Source organism: Polypterus senegalus, chromosome 8 (genome assembly GCF_016835505.1).
Source record: "Polypterus senegalus isolate Bchr_013 chromosome 8, ASM1683550v1, whole genome shotgun sequence".
Taxonomy (NCBI): Eukaryota; Metazoa; Chordata; class Cladistia; order Polypteriformes; family Polypteridae; genus Polypterus; species Polypterus senegalus.
The window spans coordinates 111,672,119-111,687,760 of record NC_053161.1 but is presented as its reverse complement, the minus strand read 5'-3'; the positions used below and the strand labels follow the sequence as shown (position 1 = coordinate 111,687,760).

At 40.2% G+C, this 15,642-nt stretch overlaps 1 protein-coding gene across 1 annotated transcript in view; it reads left to right on the top strand.

Moving 5' to 3' along the window:
- Window positions 1-15,642, top strand: part of btbd11b (BTB (POZ) domain containing 11b) — a 513,987-nt gene that overhangs the window by 443,357 nt on the left and 54,988 nt on the right. The window contains exons 7-9 of the mRNA XM_039761620.1: window positions 3,123-3,224; window positions 5,289-5,382; window positions 7,732-7,867. Of these exons, the coding sequence (XP_039617554.1) occupies window positions 3,123-3,224; window positions 5,289-5,382; window positions 7,732-7,867 (332 nt within the window). The remainder of the gene's footprint in view (window positions 1-3,122; window positions 3,225-5,288; window positions 5,383-7,731; window positions 7,868-15,642) is intronic.

Below are 15,642 nucleotides of genomic sequence, written 5' to 3'. Positions count from 1 at the left end.
ATCCATCCATCCATCCATCCATTTTCTAACCCGCTGAATCCGAACACAGGGTCACGGGGGTCTGCCGGAGCCAATCCCAGCCAACACAGGGCACAAGGCAGGAACCAATCCTGGGCAGGGTGCCAACCCACCGCAGTAAAGTCATGAATTCGGAACCTAAATCTAACACCATCAATCTCTATAACACACATAGTGCCCCATTTCATAAAAAAAGCTATTAATGATATAATTATCAAGCCACCCTGGTCACAATTAAACATGTTTTATCACAGGTTTTGAGGCTAAATGCTTTTTTATTTACTTTATTATAAACATTTTTAACTGTAAAATGAAAATTTTGCCTGTCCTTAACTGTTATCTTCGTAGCCCCTTGTGATTCCTTCTGCCCACCACAACCACCGCTGTCAAAACCCCCTGCCACCATCCCCGCCTGCCATGTACAGTCACTAGTCATTGCTGATGGCTTGCTTTACCGTTGGATTTTATCCTGCCCAATACTCCACTACACTCCACTATTGCAACTGGTAAACTGTTTCCCACAACAGGCACCCCTTCATATTAGATTTAAATCCATTCTAAAATAATATGAAAATAATGACAATGGCTTCAGAAAGCAGACCTTCACATTTCTGAATTTATATCCCGCATCTAGTTTCTTAACAGCACTGTGTTTACCAGGATTAATGCACCACATACTAAGTAGTAAAGCAATAAGGTACAGCTTAACTGTGAAAATAATGCCAATCAATTGTGTCTCCCTCGAGTGAATATTGGCTTTGTTAAATAATTGTAGGGGTTTCACAACCTACCAATTTTACTGTGCATTTGGAAAGATGTGTAACCACCTTTTACTCTTATTGTAAGAAGTATCAGTGTAAAATAAATCTTGAACAATCAAATGTTCAATACAGCCACACACTGTGAGGAGGTGTAATTTCAGATGATTGCAAGTTTCTCTGCTTGTACACTAAGTGATCTCCCACCATGTGCAATGTGAGAGCCGTGGCATCGGTCTGATGGATGCATGGATGGATGGATGTAGGAGGAAATCTCAGACAGTAAGCATTGCATTTTAGAAAGTTACTTTTTAATTTGCCTATCATCAGCATTAGCTGTTGAAAATGTCAAAAGATACATTTTCTTTGTGGGATGTGATTAACAGTGCCTAAGTCTATTGAGTTACATCAAAGGGACATGTAACAAAAGACTTAAAGTTCATCTCCCTTGTCAGCATGGAATGTGTTATTGACGGACTGCCTGTTTTCAAGCTTTGTTGTGGTTTCCTGAATTGTGTGACATGAAGCTAGTTAGCAGCAGGGAGTATGTAAATACATTCCTGTCCCACAGAATTCTGTACACATGGCACTGTATATGCTCTTTTATGTAGTAGCTTTGTGAAGACACTCAAAAATATGTTATTAAGTCCCCAAAAGAGACTACTTGAATGTTGAATAATTAAGGAAGAGGAATGTAAATGTAAAATATCTTAATTAGGTTGTGAGGGGGTATCTGGTAGCCTAGAGGTTGCTATAGACATCCACAACAGAAGGCTGGATCCTATGGAAGACCTCCAGGCTGGAGAAAGCACACTGAAAGCATGAAGAGCTCCTGAAGGTACAGGAGCACCAACATGAGAGGGAGAGAAATACAGGAGAGAAACTTGAATCAAAATGCATTATCCCATTACAGGAACTTTGTTTTCAGAAACCAAAGAGTTCCTGTATGACATTTGCCACTTGTGGTCCCTGACTACTTTCATGTGTTACATTCCCACCATACAACAGAAACTGTAACCTTTTATGCAAAATATATGAAGTGCAAAGAGTGATGCAGTGTTAGGTGACATACATTTAGGAGAGATCACTGGGGACCCCCATACCTTATTTCTTCAAAGCAATTGTGACATCATGGGGTTTATAATTGCTTTGATGTGTTGTATAGCACAGTGCAATAGGGAGGCAGCTATGAAGGATGACGTGGTGCAAATTGCAGTGCAATTGGATGTTTACTGGGAAATACCTCCACTTTACTGCTTCAGAATGATTACAACTTCACAAATTATTGCTATAATGAAGTGCATGGTGTGATGCACCAGCGAGGCAACTATAAAAAAGTGATTTGGTACGAAGTGCAGCAGTCCATCTTTTTTGATAACTCTCCAAAGTCCAAACTACTACTAATTTGTTAGATGGGACAGAGCATGTGGTCAGACAGTCAGCACAATTCACATCCAAGCCCTACCAATGAGAGTTCCTAGTCGAAAGAAAAATACGTATGATGGTGTAGAGGCTAAAAAAGGTACCAGGAACTACAAACGGCCCTATTTTCTATAGTGGGAAAAGCTACAAAAGGTCCTGAGTTTATAAAATTTCACTGGGGTTTCTGGGGTAGGAACATGTCTCTAGGGGTAAGTGTGTATTATTTAATGTAGCTGGGTTGCTGCTTTGGAGGCCGTGGACTTTAAAGAGAATGCAAGTTCAGGGAAAGCAGGCATCACTGGAGAAAGTCCTAGGCTGGTGTTACTGGAGCAGATGGAAGGCTGCCCCAATCCTGGAAATCTCAGGGTTTAGCCAAAGGTGACATTGGCATGGGATTTAAGAACAGATTATGGCCAGATTCTGTTAAGAGTAAAAAGCTAGGATTAGAGGACATGAACATTAAACTCACTAAGGACAAGGGTCTGAAGAGGAAAATAAATGCCAGGTAAAGGAAATGCTTGTTGTAGAACTGTGATGGGCATGTGGATGAGCCACCTCACCAAACAGATGCACTGCAAGGCCTGTTCAGCTAGGCCCACGTACGCAGCAGGTAGTTTGTATTTTCTTATTGTTGATTTGTATTTTGAGTTCTTCATTGTGTGTATCTTTACCTGTTCAGTAGCAGTGACACTTCTCTGTATCTTTTGCCTTATGTGTCATGTTCTGAGCATGAAAGATAGTCATTTCTTGCAACAGCTGTTGACTTTTATAGTATCACTATTCTGCACTGGTAAGAAAATTGTTGCACGGTGCTAGACTTGTGAGTACAATTCTACTTGCCTTGACCAAATGAGATATTTTGTTTTACTTTAATATTTCATATTTTCACCCTCTAACTTATTCTTGCATTCTGTGTTGTTTTAGGTTCCTAATACGGTGCACAAATATCCTTCAGTTTACCCAGAGACCCGACACTGGACACCGCTAACATTTGCTGTGTTGCATGGCCACATCCCAGTTGTGCAGGTTAGAAGATTTAAGTTTTCTTTCTTTTTCCTTTTTTTGTTTTCCATAATTTTAAAGTGACTGCATTAACTTCCTGCTCACAGTCCCTAAGTTTGCAAACTATGGGCTCAAACAGCTGTTTGTTACCTGATTGTTTTATCCAACTGCATATGAATGCAAAAAACATTAACTTAGCTCGTCTCTACTTGGAGACCTGTAGCAAAGTAAGATGTGAGACTTAGGCAAGGCAAATGTAGAAGCTCATTGATTTCTGTCTAGCTCCACAATGATTTTGATTTACGGATGAATGACAGATACATGCAGTTAACTTAAATGTGGTAGACAGTGACAGTACACCTAGCTAATTATGATTCGAGATTCTACAGTAAACATTTTACTCTAGATGCAGTTCTTTTAATGCAGTCCTTATTTGTTCTTTTCCCCCAATTATCAGTGTGTAGCTCTTAAGCAAATTAAAAGCCTAATTGGCAACTCAAAGGTGCTTCCACATATCCAATTATCAGAGTGAGGTTAGAGTAGATATTTAACCTGAAGTGACCTCTCAGGTGGAGTTCTAAGCCATATTTTTTATCATAACTGAACTACTTACTTGGCCTCCTTTATACCTCTCTGGAACTACATGACCACAGGGGAAGTAATCTTGCTTGACCTACAACCTTCTTTGGGTTGAGCATCTTCCCTGGGACATCCAGTAACCTCTCTGAGATAACTCTTCCTGATGCACTTTGGTCTTTCCCTGAACACTGGAAACACTCTGAGGTGTGTAGAATTAATATCCCACTTTCTAGTTGCTTCCCTTGTGCTCTGGTTATGTGGGATAGATAGATAGATAGATAGATAGATAGATAGATAGATAGATAGATAGATAGATAGATAGATAGATAGATAGATAGATAGATAGATAGATAGATAGATAGATAGATAGATAGATAGATAGATAGATAGATAGATACAGTGGGATGCAAAAGTTTGGGCAACCTTGTTAATAGTCATTATTTTCCTGTATAAATCGTTGAAAGGGACTGGGAATCTTGTCAAAGTTGAGGGACGCATGGATTCCACTCAGTATCAGCAGATTCTGGAGACCAATGTCCAGGAATCAGTGACAAAGCTGAAGCTGCGCCGGGGCTGGATCTTTCAACAAGACAACGACCCGAAACACTGCTCAAAATCCACTAAGGCATTCATGCAGAGGAACAAGTACAACGTTCTGGAATGGCCATCTCAGTCCCCAGACCTGAATATAATTGAAAATCTGTGGTGTGAGTTAAAGAGAGCTGTCCATGCTCGGAAGCCATCAAACCTGAATGAGCTAGAGATGTTTTGTAAAGAGGAATGGTCCAAAATACCTTCAACCACAATCCAGACTCTCATTGGAACCTACAGGAAGCGTTTAGAGGCTGTAATTTCTGCAAAAGGCGGATCTACTAAATATTGATTTCATTTCTTTTTTGTGGTGCCCAAATTTATGCACCAGCCTGATTTTGTTTGAACAATTATTGCACACTTTCTGTAAATCCAATAAACTTCATTTCACTTCTCAAATATCACTGTGTGTGTCTCCTATATGATATATTTAACTGATATTTTTTATCGTAACAACCAACGATTTATACAGGAAAATAATGACTATTAACAAGGTTGCCCAAACTTTTGCATCCCACTGTAGATAGATAGATAGAAATATAGATAGATAGATAGATAGATAGATAGATAGATAGATAGATAGATAGATAGATAGATAGATAGATAGATGAGGAGTGATTAATGATAGGTAAATTGATAGACAATTATAGATACTGTAGGTATCTGAAAAAAGTTACAAAACTATATAAGAGAGTTCAGAACTGAACAAGAGATTGACTTATTCCCAGAATAACACAATGATAGGCTGCATTTGAGGAAGAGTAGCTTAATAAATTCAGTTACTGGACATGCCAAACTTGCTGGTCTTGATATATCTTTTAGACCCAAGCACTTCATAAAAAATATTCAGTCAGGTTTAGGTCCCAAATGAATTCTCTGTCCTAAAACTCGGTTTTGTTTTTGGTATTCTTTGTCTAGTTACTGCTGGATGCAGGTGCAAATGTGGAGGGATCTTTGCAAGATGGAGAAGAAAATTATGCTGAAACTCCTTTACAGTTAGCTTCTGCAGCAGGTGAGTAAGGTTTACAGTAGACCACTAGATTAATGTCAAAGCAAAGTGGTACTAAAATAAGCAAATACAGACTATTAATCAACACACATGGCATGGAAAGTGTTTACTGCAGTGCCCTGCTTACTTATCCTGATTGAATATTTTGTTTTAAATTACTCAGGAATCAGCAAACCTAAGACTTAGCCAAGTCATACTCAGCATAATTGAAAAAAAAAACAACGAAAGCCTGATTTCTACAACCCTGGGGGGAATACACTGCACTTACTGTATAGTTTGGTATGTCCATGGACACTAGTAGTGAGTGGTGAACAAATTCTGAGATCATCCCATGCTTCTGGGGTCATCCAGATGCAGTATCCCTCAGCATAATACATAGGTTCACTAGTGACTTCTTTTGAAGCATTATAGTGTTCAAAGTAGTTCCCAGTACCCAGGTGAAGAAAGAGATTCAATTTTAAGGTTTATTTTTATAATGGGAGTTCCACAAAATCATGACAATGAAACACCTCCATGCACCTTATCAAATAATGTACACATCCTAGCACATATGCTCTTGAAGTGATTGTTGTGACTAGGCTGTCCAGCTTTTAGGGTTTTGGGAAACAGGGCCAGTTTAAGTTTTGCAGCTGCATAATCCTTTTCAAGTTCAAGGAGTTCAGAACCTATCCCAGGCGCCTTGGACACATAACACATGTTTGAAATGTTTCAGGAAGCGGGGTTACCCAGAGGAAGCTAACACAGTCACAAGGGGGTTTATGCAGACAGCAAGGCCCTTCAATTCTGGCACTTCAATCAATCAATCGCATCAGTTGTGCCTTAGTGGCTAAGCGAGGTTCTCTTTCCTCTGCAGTTTCGCTTTGCCAACGTGCTAACCTCTGTTTTCTATCAGCGGCTAAGTGGATTTCTCTGTCTTGGCAGGTTTCGTTCTGTTGATGTGCTCGCCTCGTTTTGTATCAGCAGCTAAGCAAGTTTCTCTTTTCTCAGCGGTTTCACTTCATGTTGAAACATTGCACTTCCAGGCCAGACAGACAGACACACACACTTCCACGTGTAGACGTTTATTATATTATCCATCCATCCATTATCCAACCCGCTATATCCTAACTACAGGGTCACAGGGGTCTGCTGGAGCCAATCCCAGCCAACACAGGACACAAGGCAGGAAACAAACCCCGAACAATGCACCAGCCCACCGCAGTATTATATTATATTATATTATATTATGTTAGCTGTGTAAGCCCATGCTGCAAAAAGCCCTGGGCCCTAGAAACTATCAAAATCATCAGAAAAAAATTAAAATGTAGAGATGTCAGGTAATTGAAAGGAACTACTCTGGGTGTCTCTCTCCTAGGAGGATTCATTTTGTACATGTGCTCGCATCGCTTATGCATTAGTGGCGGGTGGAAAAATAAAAGCCGATGTTAGCGGCTAAGCAACTTTGTCTTTCTTCTGAGGTTTCATTTTGCTGACATGCTTGTCCTGCTTTTGTTATTAGTGGCTAAGCGAGTTTTCTCTAAGCGAGCCCTTACCACAACTACACCTTCACTCTCGGGCCGGACAGACACACACACACACACGCATAAACGTTTATGTATAAGATTATATTCTTATAGTTAAGGGATGGCATAGTTGCACAGGGAGTCAAGCTATTTTCTCACAGATCCAGTAACCTGGGTTTGAATCCTGCACTCAGACATCCATGTAGAATCTGTTCACCCTGTGCCTGCTTATTTTTCCACAGGGTACTCTTACTTACCTCCCATATCCCCAAAAACATGCAGATTTGGATAACTGGCTTTTGTGAGTCTAGAAGTGTGTCCACGTGTGTCTTACGAAGGACTGGCACAATGTCCAGGGTTGTTTCCTGGCTTGCGCTCATTGCTGCCATAATAGGATTAGGCTCCCCCATGAATCTGAATTGGATAAAGCAGGTCTAAGACAGTTATGTTATGTATTTAGTGTAAGGTGGGATGATGATGCAGTAGGTAACACTGTTGGTTGATGGTTCCTGAGTGTTATTTTCCAAACACATACAAATTAGGTTTACTGTCAACTGTAAATTTGTCAATTGTAAGTTAGTGTAGGTGTGTGGGTGTGTGGGTGTAGGGATGCCCTGTAATTGGATCAGCACCCCAAAACCCTAAACTGTATATGCAGCTTAAGATGTGAATGGATGAAAATTTAATACAGAGTATACAGTAGAAGACAGTAGAATAGACATATAACAGTATAATAAATCTCAGTCATTTCTCTCCTAGTCCCCATTTGTTCTGCTCTTGTGGTTAGATACACTGTAGTAATTCCTCTCAAGCAAACTGAATGTCCTGAAAAATGAATTTTTCTCTACAGGTAACTTTGAGCTTGTCAATTTGCTGTTGGAGAGAGGAGCAGACCCAATGATAGGGACAATGTACAGAAATGGGATCTGCGCTATGCCTCATGGGGATATGAACTCATACAGCCAAGCTGCGGCACATGGACACAGGTAAAAAAACATCTTTTTTTTGCTTTTATTTGAATAAATATGTGAACTGAGTATTATAGCATTGTGAGCCTCATTTCGTGTTTTGTCTCCTAACAACAATGTGTACATATTTTAGGGTCCAGTAAAAGTACATCTCCATCAGTTTTCAATGCCCACTTCTCTCAGATGAGAACTACTGAAAGGTGTCTTTACATTAAATCTGCAGCAAATGTGCGTTATGCTGTCGAATGTCACTCTCATATTTTATCACTACACATTGAAATTTTGGTGCATTTGTCTGACTACCTGACAAGCTCTGAAGACAATGAATCAGCTTTGATGGTTCTTTTTACTTTCGAAAACCCCTTCCTTGCTTTAAGGATCAAACTCATAGTAGCTATACAATAAACACGTTGTAAATTAAATGCAATTGTATATTAAATTTATGATCAAGTGGCCAAATTCAAAACCCTCTTGCTAAGAAATGAAGCAAAAATAAAATAGACCAAAAGAAATGAGAGATGTTATGTAAATGAAAAGGAGAAAAATATGAAGAAACAATATAGACAATAAGCTGATAGAAATATCAAAATGGCACCAAGGCTTACAGAGATTCAGTGTGATCAATGATTACTTTAAAGAAGGTCAATGAAGCATGGCGTTGATAAAGGACTACCCAGTACTGAAAAATTTCTAAATTGGTCGTCCATCCATCCATCCATCCTCTTCCGCTTATCCGAGGTCGGGTCGCGGGGGCAGCAGCTTGAGCAGAGATGCCCAGACTTCCCTCTCCCTGGCCACTTCTTCTAGCTTTTCTTGGGGAATCCCAAGGCGTTCCCAGGCCAGCCGGGAGACACAGTCCCTCCAGCGTGTCCTGGGTCTTCCCCGGGGCCTCCTCCCGGTTGGACGTGCCCGGAACCCCTTCGCCAGGAAGATGCTCCGGAGGTATCCTGATCAGATGCCCGAGCCACCTCATCTGACTCCTCTCAATGCGGAGGAGCAGCGGCTCTAATCTGAGCCCCTTCTGGATGACTGAGCTTCTCACCCTATCTTTAAGGGAAAGCCCAGACACCCTGCGGAGGAAACTCATTTCAGCCGCTCGTATTTGCGATTTCGTTCTTTCGGTCACTACCCATAGCTGATGACCATAGGTGAGGGTAGGAACGTAGATCGACTGGTAAATTGAGAGCTTTGCCTTACGGCTCAGCTCCCTTTTCACCATGACAGACCGATGCAGTCGATTGGTCGTCATTAAGTAAATTATTCTCTTCTGAGTTTATATGAGACAGGACATTTTTGCCTTGTAGTATGGAAGGCCAAGCTAGTAGTCTACTACTGCTGCTTCTGGTATTCCTGAACGTCAAAAAGGGTGAGGATTTGAAATGATTTTGGTGATGGGAAAATTGTAGTCCAATACAGAATAAGCCAGAGGCATAAGCAAAACATGTGGTTGAGGGAGGCGGGGTCTAATCTAGTGGAAACCTTTGACAGGCTAAGTAAAGAGAGATGTGTGCAGTGTGCAATTAGACTGTGCCACGCACAAACCAACAATGAAAGTCTTCTGTCTAGGACTTCCATTCATTATTTTCAGATCTGTTTGTAAGGTGCCATTAATGGTGCTACCTCGGTTTGTCTAAAGCTCTGTTATTCAGAAATCACTGGTATGGCTTTAACATCCATCCATTATCCAACCCACTATATCCTAACCACAGGGGTCTGCTGGAGCCAATCCCAGCCAACACAGGGAGTAAGGCAGGAAACAAACCCCAGGCAGGGTACACATAAACACACCAGGGACAATTTAGGATCGCAAATTCACCTTACCTGCATGTCTTTGGACTGTGGGAGGAAACCGGAGTACCCAGAGGAAACCCACGCAGATACGGGGAGAACATGCAAACTCCACGCAGGGAGAACCCGGGAAGCGAACCCAGGTCTCCTTACTGCAAGGCAGCAGCACTACCCACTTCACCACCGTGCCGCCTGGCTTTAACATATTCCTTTATTAGTAATGATACTTTACAATGAAGCCTCAGAAGATGACAATGGGGGGTGGTATTCACAGAAGTGAGCTATGTTGCCTTTAGGAAAGTCTCTGACTAGCAAGTATTGGAAGAAATGCTTTTTGCGAGAGGTTGCATTTAGAATGAAGTGGTTCAAAAGATGGCAAAACATTATCTATATGTAATCCCCAAAAGGCCTCAACTATAAGTGTGTTGCATATGTTGTATGGGGGGTGGCACAGTGGTAGCGCTGCTGCCTCGCAGTAAGGAGACCTGGATTCGCTTACTGGGTCCTCCCCGTGTGGAGTTTGCATGTTCTCTCCATGTCTGCGTGGGTTTCCTCCGGGTACTCCGGTTTACTCCCACAGTCCAAAGACATGCAGGTTAGGTGCATTGGCAATCCTAAATTGTCCCTAGTTTGTGCTTGGTGTGTGTGCCCTGCAGTGGGCTGGCGCCCTGCTCGAGGTTTGTTTCCTGCCTTGCGCCCTGTGTTGATTGGGATTGGCTCCAGCGGACCCCTGTGACCCTGCAGTTAGGATATAGCGGGTTGGATGATGGATGGATATGTTATATGGCTTGTACTTTAGGGAGAGATGAAGTATGTGGTTAGCTAATAAAAGGTGTAACTGAAAATGACAAGTGTTGACTCTGCTTACATCTGATTCTTGGTGAGTACTGAACCATAGGATTTTTGCTATTTGTAGATGTTGCCATGTGTGCAGAGCAATGCAGGGGAATATTACTTTTAAAGTAACTTAGTTACTTTATACATTACTTACAAAAGTAGTAACTAAATATGCTATATAGTTACTTATTACAAAACGTGATGTGTTAAAAACTGTGTTTTACTTTTGCATTGCTTTTTCTTCTTTTGCATGAAAAACTGAATATTTCACCAGATAGAATTTGTTATTAAATGCTAAGTACATATACAATATGAACCTTTGTTAAACTCACCAGAAACACAGAGAAATTTTCTAATTTTCTTCTGTTTTATAAATATGTTTAGTTAGAATAATTTTTAATAACTTCTGTCCTCACCCCAAGCACCTGAAGGTTTGCAGTGTGAACACTGGCTGCTGTGACACCTGATCACACTTTTACAAAATATCACTGATACTTTATTTTTAGTTTTCTGGCACTGGATTGAATGCAGCAGACTCTCTTTTGATTGGCTATGCATTTGACTCATGCAAAGGACTGGCATACCATCAAACACGTTTACTTTTTGTCCTATACCCATTGGTGCTGCGATAATCCCTGTCTCAGTCTGACCCTAAACTGGGCAGATTGCACCACGTGCAGAATTAAATGTATACTTATAACATTTGCTCAGTTCTTTTCATTTGATTTCACCTATGGACATGCTTACCTTTTCTCTCAGTTGCCACCAGATGGCCGGAGAGTATAGTAGGATACTCCTTACTGTAAAAAGTAATCTGTTTACATAAGGCATGGTACTTTTAACATGTTTGAAGAGTAGTATTTAGAATGAGGCAAAAATACTGAATCTTATTTTTGTATTAAGTCATACTAGTAGGGGTGCAGTGTTGCATGTGTCATTCTAGATGGCAGAGTATGGATGTTATCAGAATTCTCTCTGCTTTGTGTCTCAAGTTGTTTAGTTGGGACTTCTTTCTATTCCATATAAACAATATAAAAACTGCATCACATTTTTAAAGAAGGAATTATATAAAAATGATGTGCTACAAAAGATATACCAATTTAGGTAGGATATTAAGTTTAATGATTTTGATTCTCCTATGTAAAGTTAAGTAAATGAGCAGTTTTACTTGGTGCTGAAAGAATTGTCTGTATCTTAACATCAGCAAAACCAAAGAACTGGTTATTGATATTTTAAAAGCCTCAATGTACAGTCATTGTTTAGGGAGTGGATGTAGAGGTGCCCACTCTTGCAAGTACTTGGGGTCCACAATAGTTGCCAAGGGTTGGTGGTCCTGAAGAAAGGCAGAGAAAGAGATAGAAAGAGAGAGACCTTACCTGTCAGTGTCTCCGCCTGACTGCAAGGACCGCAGGGTGAGCTGGGGAGATGGAAGGAGAAACACATGCTGGGCTGGAAGGATAGGATAACATGGTGTTTTTATTCTTGATTTTTAACCTGTCTATTTGGATTTATTTATTCGTTGATTTTGTCTCCCACAGAAGAGTACTAGTTTAAATGAATTCTTTAGTGGCTTATTTATTAATGGAGACTGCACTTCACTTTTTGAACACTTTGTTCAACTGAAAAAAGGCACGGAGTATTGTTTTACACCTCATCTTATTGTTGAGTATCCATCATGGTTTCATGGCTATCGATGGCCCAGGTTCCAAGGGGAGTTTGCCCACTGCAGGCATCCCGGGTATCACAAGCACATTTTTGGCCCAAGCCCTTACGTCTTGAACTGTTCATGTCTAGTATGGGATTCACAGGGAATTCTCTGTGTTGTCATAATTGACACCTAACTACATGTTGCATTACACTAAGAATAAGCAGTGAAAGGTAGAAGCATAAGGGCCATATAGGCAAGAGATGAGGGACAGACTGGAGACAAGGTATCATTTCTTTTATGCCATTGCCAGTTGGTTCATTTTTATGCAATCACACTACAATCACAATTTAAATTGGTTTACAATCCAATAAAATGAGGGTGACAGGGTGCCTAAGTGGCTAGCACCGTTGTCTCGCAGATCTAGTTTCTGGGGTTTAACTCCCATGGCCAGTCCCTGTCTGTATAACGTGCATGCTGTCTCAAAGCCTGCAATGTTTTCCTCTTGGTATTCAAGTTTTGCTCTTTCATCTTCAAAGATGTGTAGGTTAGGGCAAATGGCAATTCTGTGTGTGTGTGTGAGTGTGTGGCCTGTGATGCACTGGTACCCGGTCCAGGCCTGCTTCCTGCCTTATACGAAGTGTTGCATTGATAGGCTGTTTGGCATTAGGATCCTGAATTTCATTAAGCGGCTTTGAGATTTTATATATACAGTGTAGTATGTATATGCACAATTATTAAAGTGGCTACTTGTAACGTACAATACATGCTACTAAGGGAAACACCACGTGTAAAATGTAAACCCCCCAGGTGTGATGTGCTGTCTCTCCCTGTCTTTTAAATGTAAGCAGTATTATCACAGACCAGACAGCAGTGTAGCTCCACAGAGCCAAGTCTTTGACTCATGATGAAGCTTGTCACCTGACAGTCTGTCTTCTGCAGCTAGCGTCTGGGTGTCATTTCACACATTCTACACTAGTCACTCAGAAAGGTCCAGCATTTTAACAAAGACTTATATTGTTCTCGTAACATTATCAGCCTGCAGGCCATCTCATTTAATGAAAATGATATACTGTACATTGAGCAGACACACACACACTTAACATCTGTTGTTGTTACTTATTCATACTGAGACTTTTTTTTGTAATATTTGGTAGATTGCTTTGTTAAAGGGCTTGTGATGATGTGGTTCATCTTGAATATCTAAAATATTGTAAAACGTGGCTAACCATAAGTACAGTAATATGGTCATTATCTAAATCCAGATTGTGACTCCTTCAGGTGGCAGTTATTGGTTTTTTTTTTTTGGCTTCATAAACACCTTTTTGATGGTGCCTTCTTTACAGCCTTTTATGATACAAGAGAAAGGAACTCTCATTTAAACCAGAGGTTATAAATATTGAATCTTTTTGTAAAGTCAGCTAAAACCTTAATGGAAAATACATTGTTGATTTTAGAAATGCTTTTATAAAACATGCTTTTTCCATCAATGAAGAACCTGCATGGTGCTCATTAAATTTCCAGTTGTGTATGCCAAGGATTTCAAATTGGTCCTGGCATAGCAGGTGGTCACTTATTAATATCCTCCCATATAAATGTCTAAATTTCCAGTCATTTCTTGTCTTCAGCTGTTTTAATTCAACAGGTGGCTTCTGCCTTTAGCAAAAAGCCAGTGGTTTATCTCGCCATCCACTTCATTAGCAGAGGAAGGGCTACAGAGGACTGAAACAAAGCTGGAGATATCCCTAGATGAGAGGCTAGGACAGACATCCACTTATCCATCCATCCACCCATTTACTAAGCCCTCAATCTACTTTAAAAAGTGGCCGAGAGCCACTGACTGCCGTGGCATCAGGTGCAATGGAGTAATACGTCCATCTGACAGCATACTCATACACACAAACTCATAAGAGGGCCAATTTAGAGCAGCATTTATGTTTTATGTTATTCACATTGTATTTGTAATAACGTATAGTGCACTGAGCATATAAGTAGAACTGCACATTATAAGAATAGACTAAGTGAAATGGATTTAACCTATGGCAGTATAGTGGTGCAATGTTTAATGCCGTGGCCTCATGCATCCTGCATTCTGCCTTTAAATCCTTTGCCCTTTCAATGCCTGTGTAGAGCTTTCACATTCCCCCACAACTGCATGGGGTTTTCTCTTAGTACTCGAGTTTTCTTCCCATAACCTCACAAATGTGTGCCTCAGATTAATTGCTGACTATAAATTGGTCCAAGTAACGGAGTGCCCTGTGATGGAGTGCCATCCTATCCAAGGTTGTTTTCTGCCTTATGTTTAATGCCGCTGTGTAAAGCAGTATAATGTATACATCTTTGAAATGTGAGAGACAAACGGGAATGCTCAAATAAAACCCACATACTTGCGTATAGGAGAATGTATAATTTCTGTACAGACAGTAACAAACCTAGTAATTGACCTTGGTCCCTGTACCCATGATGCAGCAGTGATAACCATTGTGCCACAATGACCCAAGCCCTACACAGTGGTACGTATTTTAATATTAAATTGTAAGTTTTCAACAAACGAGTGGATTACTTGAGTATTGTTTATTAAATAATTGTTGTCTTATCTCTTAAATGTTTTAATGCTTGTACAAGCACTAATGGCACAGAATTAGATGCTGCTCTGCAGGGTGCATTTTTATTTGTGCCTGTGAATGTGTGGTGTGGTAGAAATCAACATCTTAATTAAAGAAAGAAACATATTCTCAACTGGGACATGTTTTATAAAACCTTTTTGAGTTAGTAATCAGACAGGAGAAAAGCTGTTCATTTTGTCATTTTATTACTCCTCTGCAAATGCCTTAGAGGGAGCATCCATCACAGCAGTCTGTTCCAGCATGGTCAGAATGATCGATAAACAAAGAGTACAGGTCCGTTTTATAAACAATTCAATTAACATACATTGTCAATCAATGCATACATTTTACTCTGGCTGGTTCATTGGTTTACAATACAATACAATTTATTTTTGTATAGCCCAAAATCACACAAGAAGTGCCACAATGGGCTTTAACAGGCCCTGCCTTTTGACAGCAGCCTTGACTCTCTAAGAAATGGAAAAAACCTTGGAAAAGGCAATTTAAGGAGAGACCCCTTTCCAGGTAGGTTGGGCGTGCGGGGGGTGTCAACAAAATGGGTAAAAACAATACAATACACAGAACAGAACACAAGTAATCCTCAATTCAATATAATAGTGCAATAGAAATATTATAAGTACAGAGCAGACTTCAACAGCAGATGATATCATATAATACAATTTGGTTTATACTTCAGATAACTTAGAAAATAAAAGTTGATTTTAATGATTCTCTTATTCTTCTTATATCTTTAGGTTTAGCTATTATCTTTGGCATTTCTGTGTATATGACAATTGTGCAGTCATTGTTTATAGGACATCTGATGATCTCTGAGTACATTTTGTATGTGACATCAACCTTCCTCTGGTACATACTTGTCTTTTGTGTACTTAACCATTTCAGTAGTTCTTCTTCAT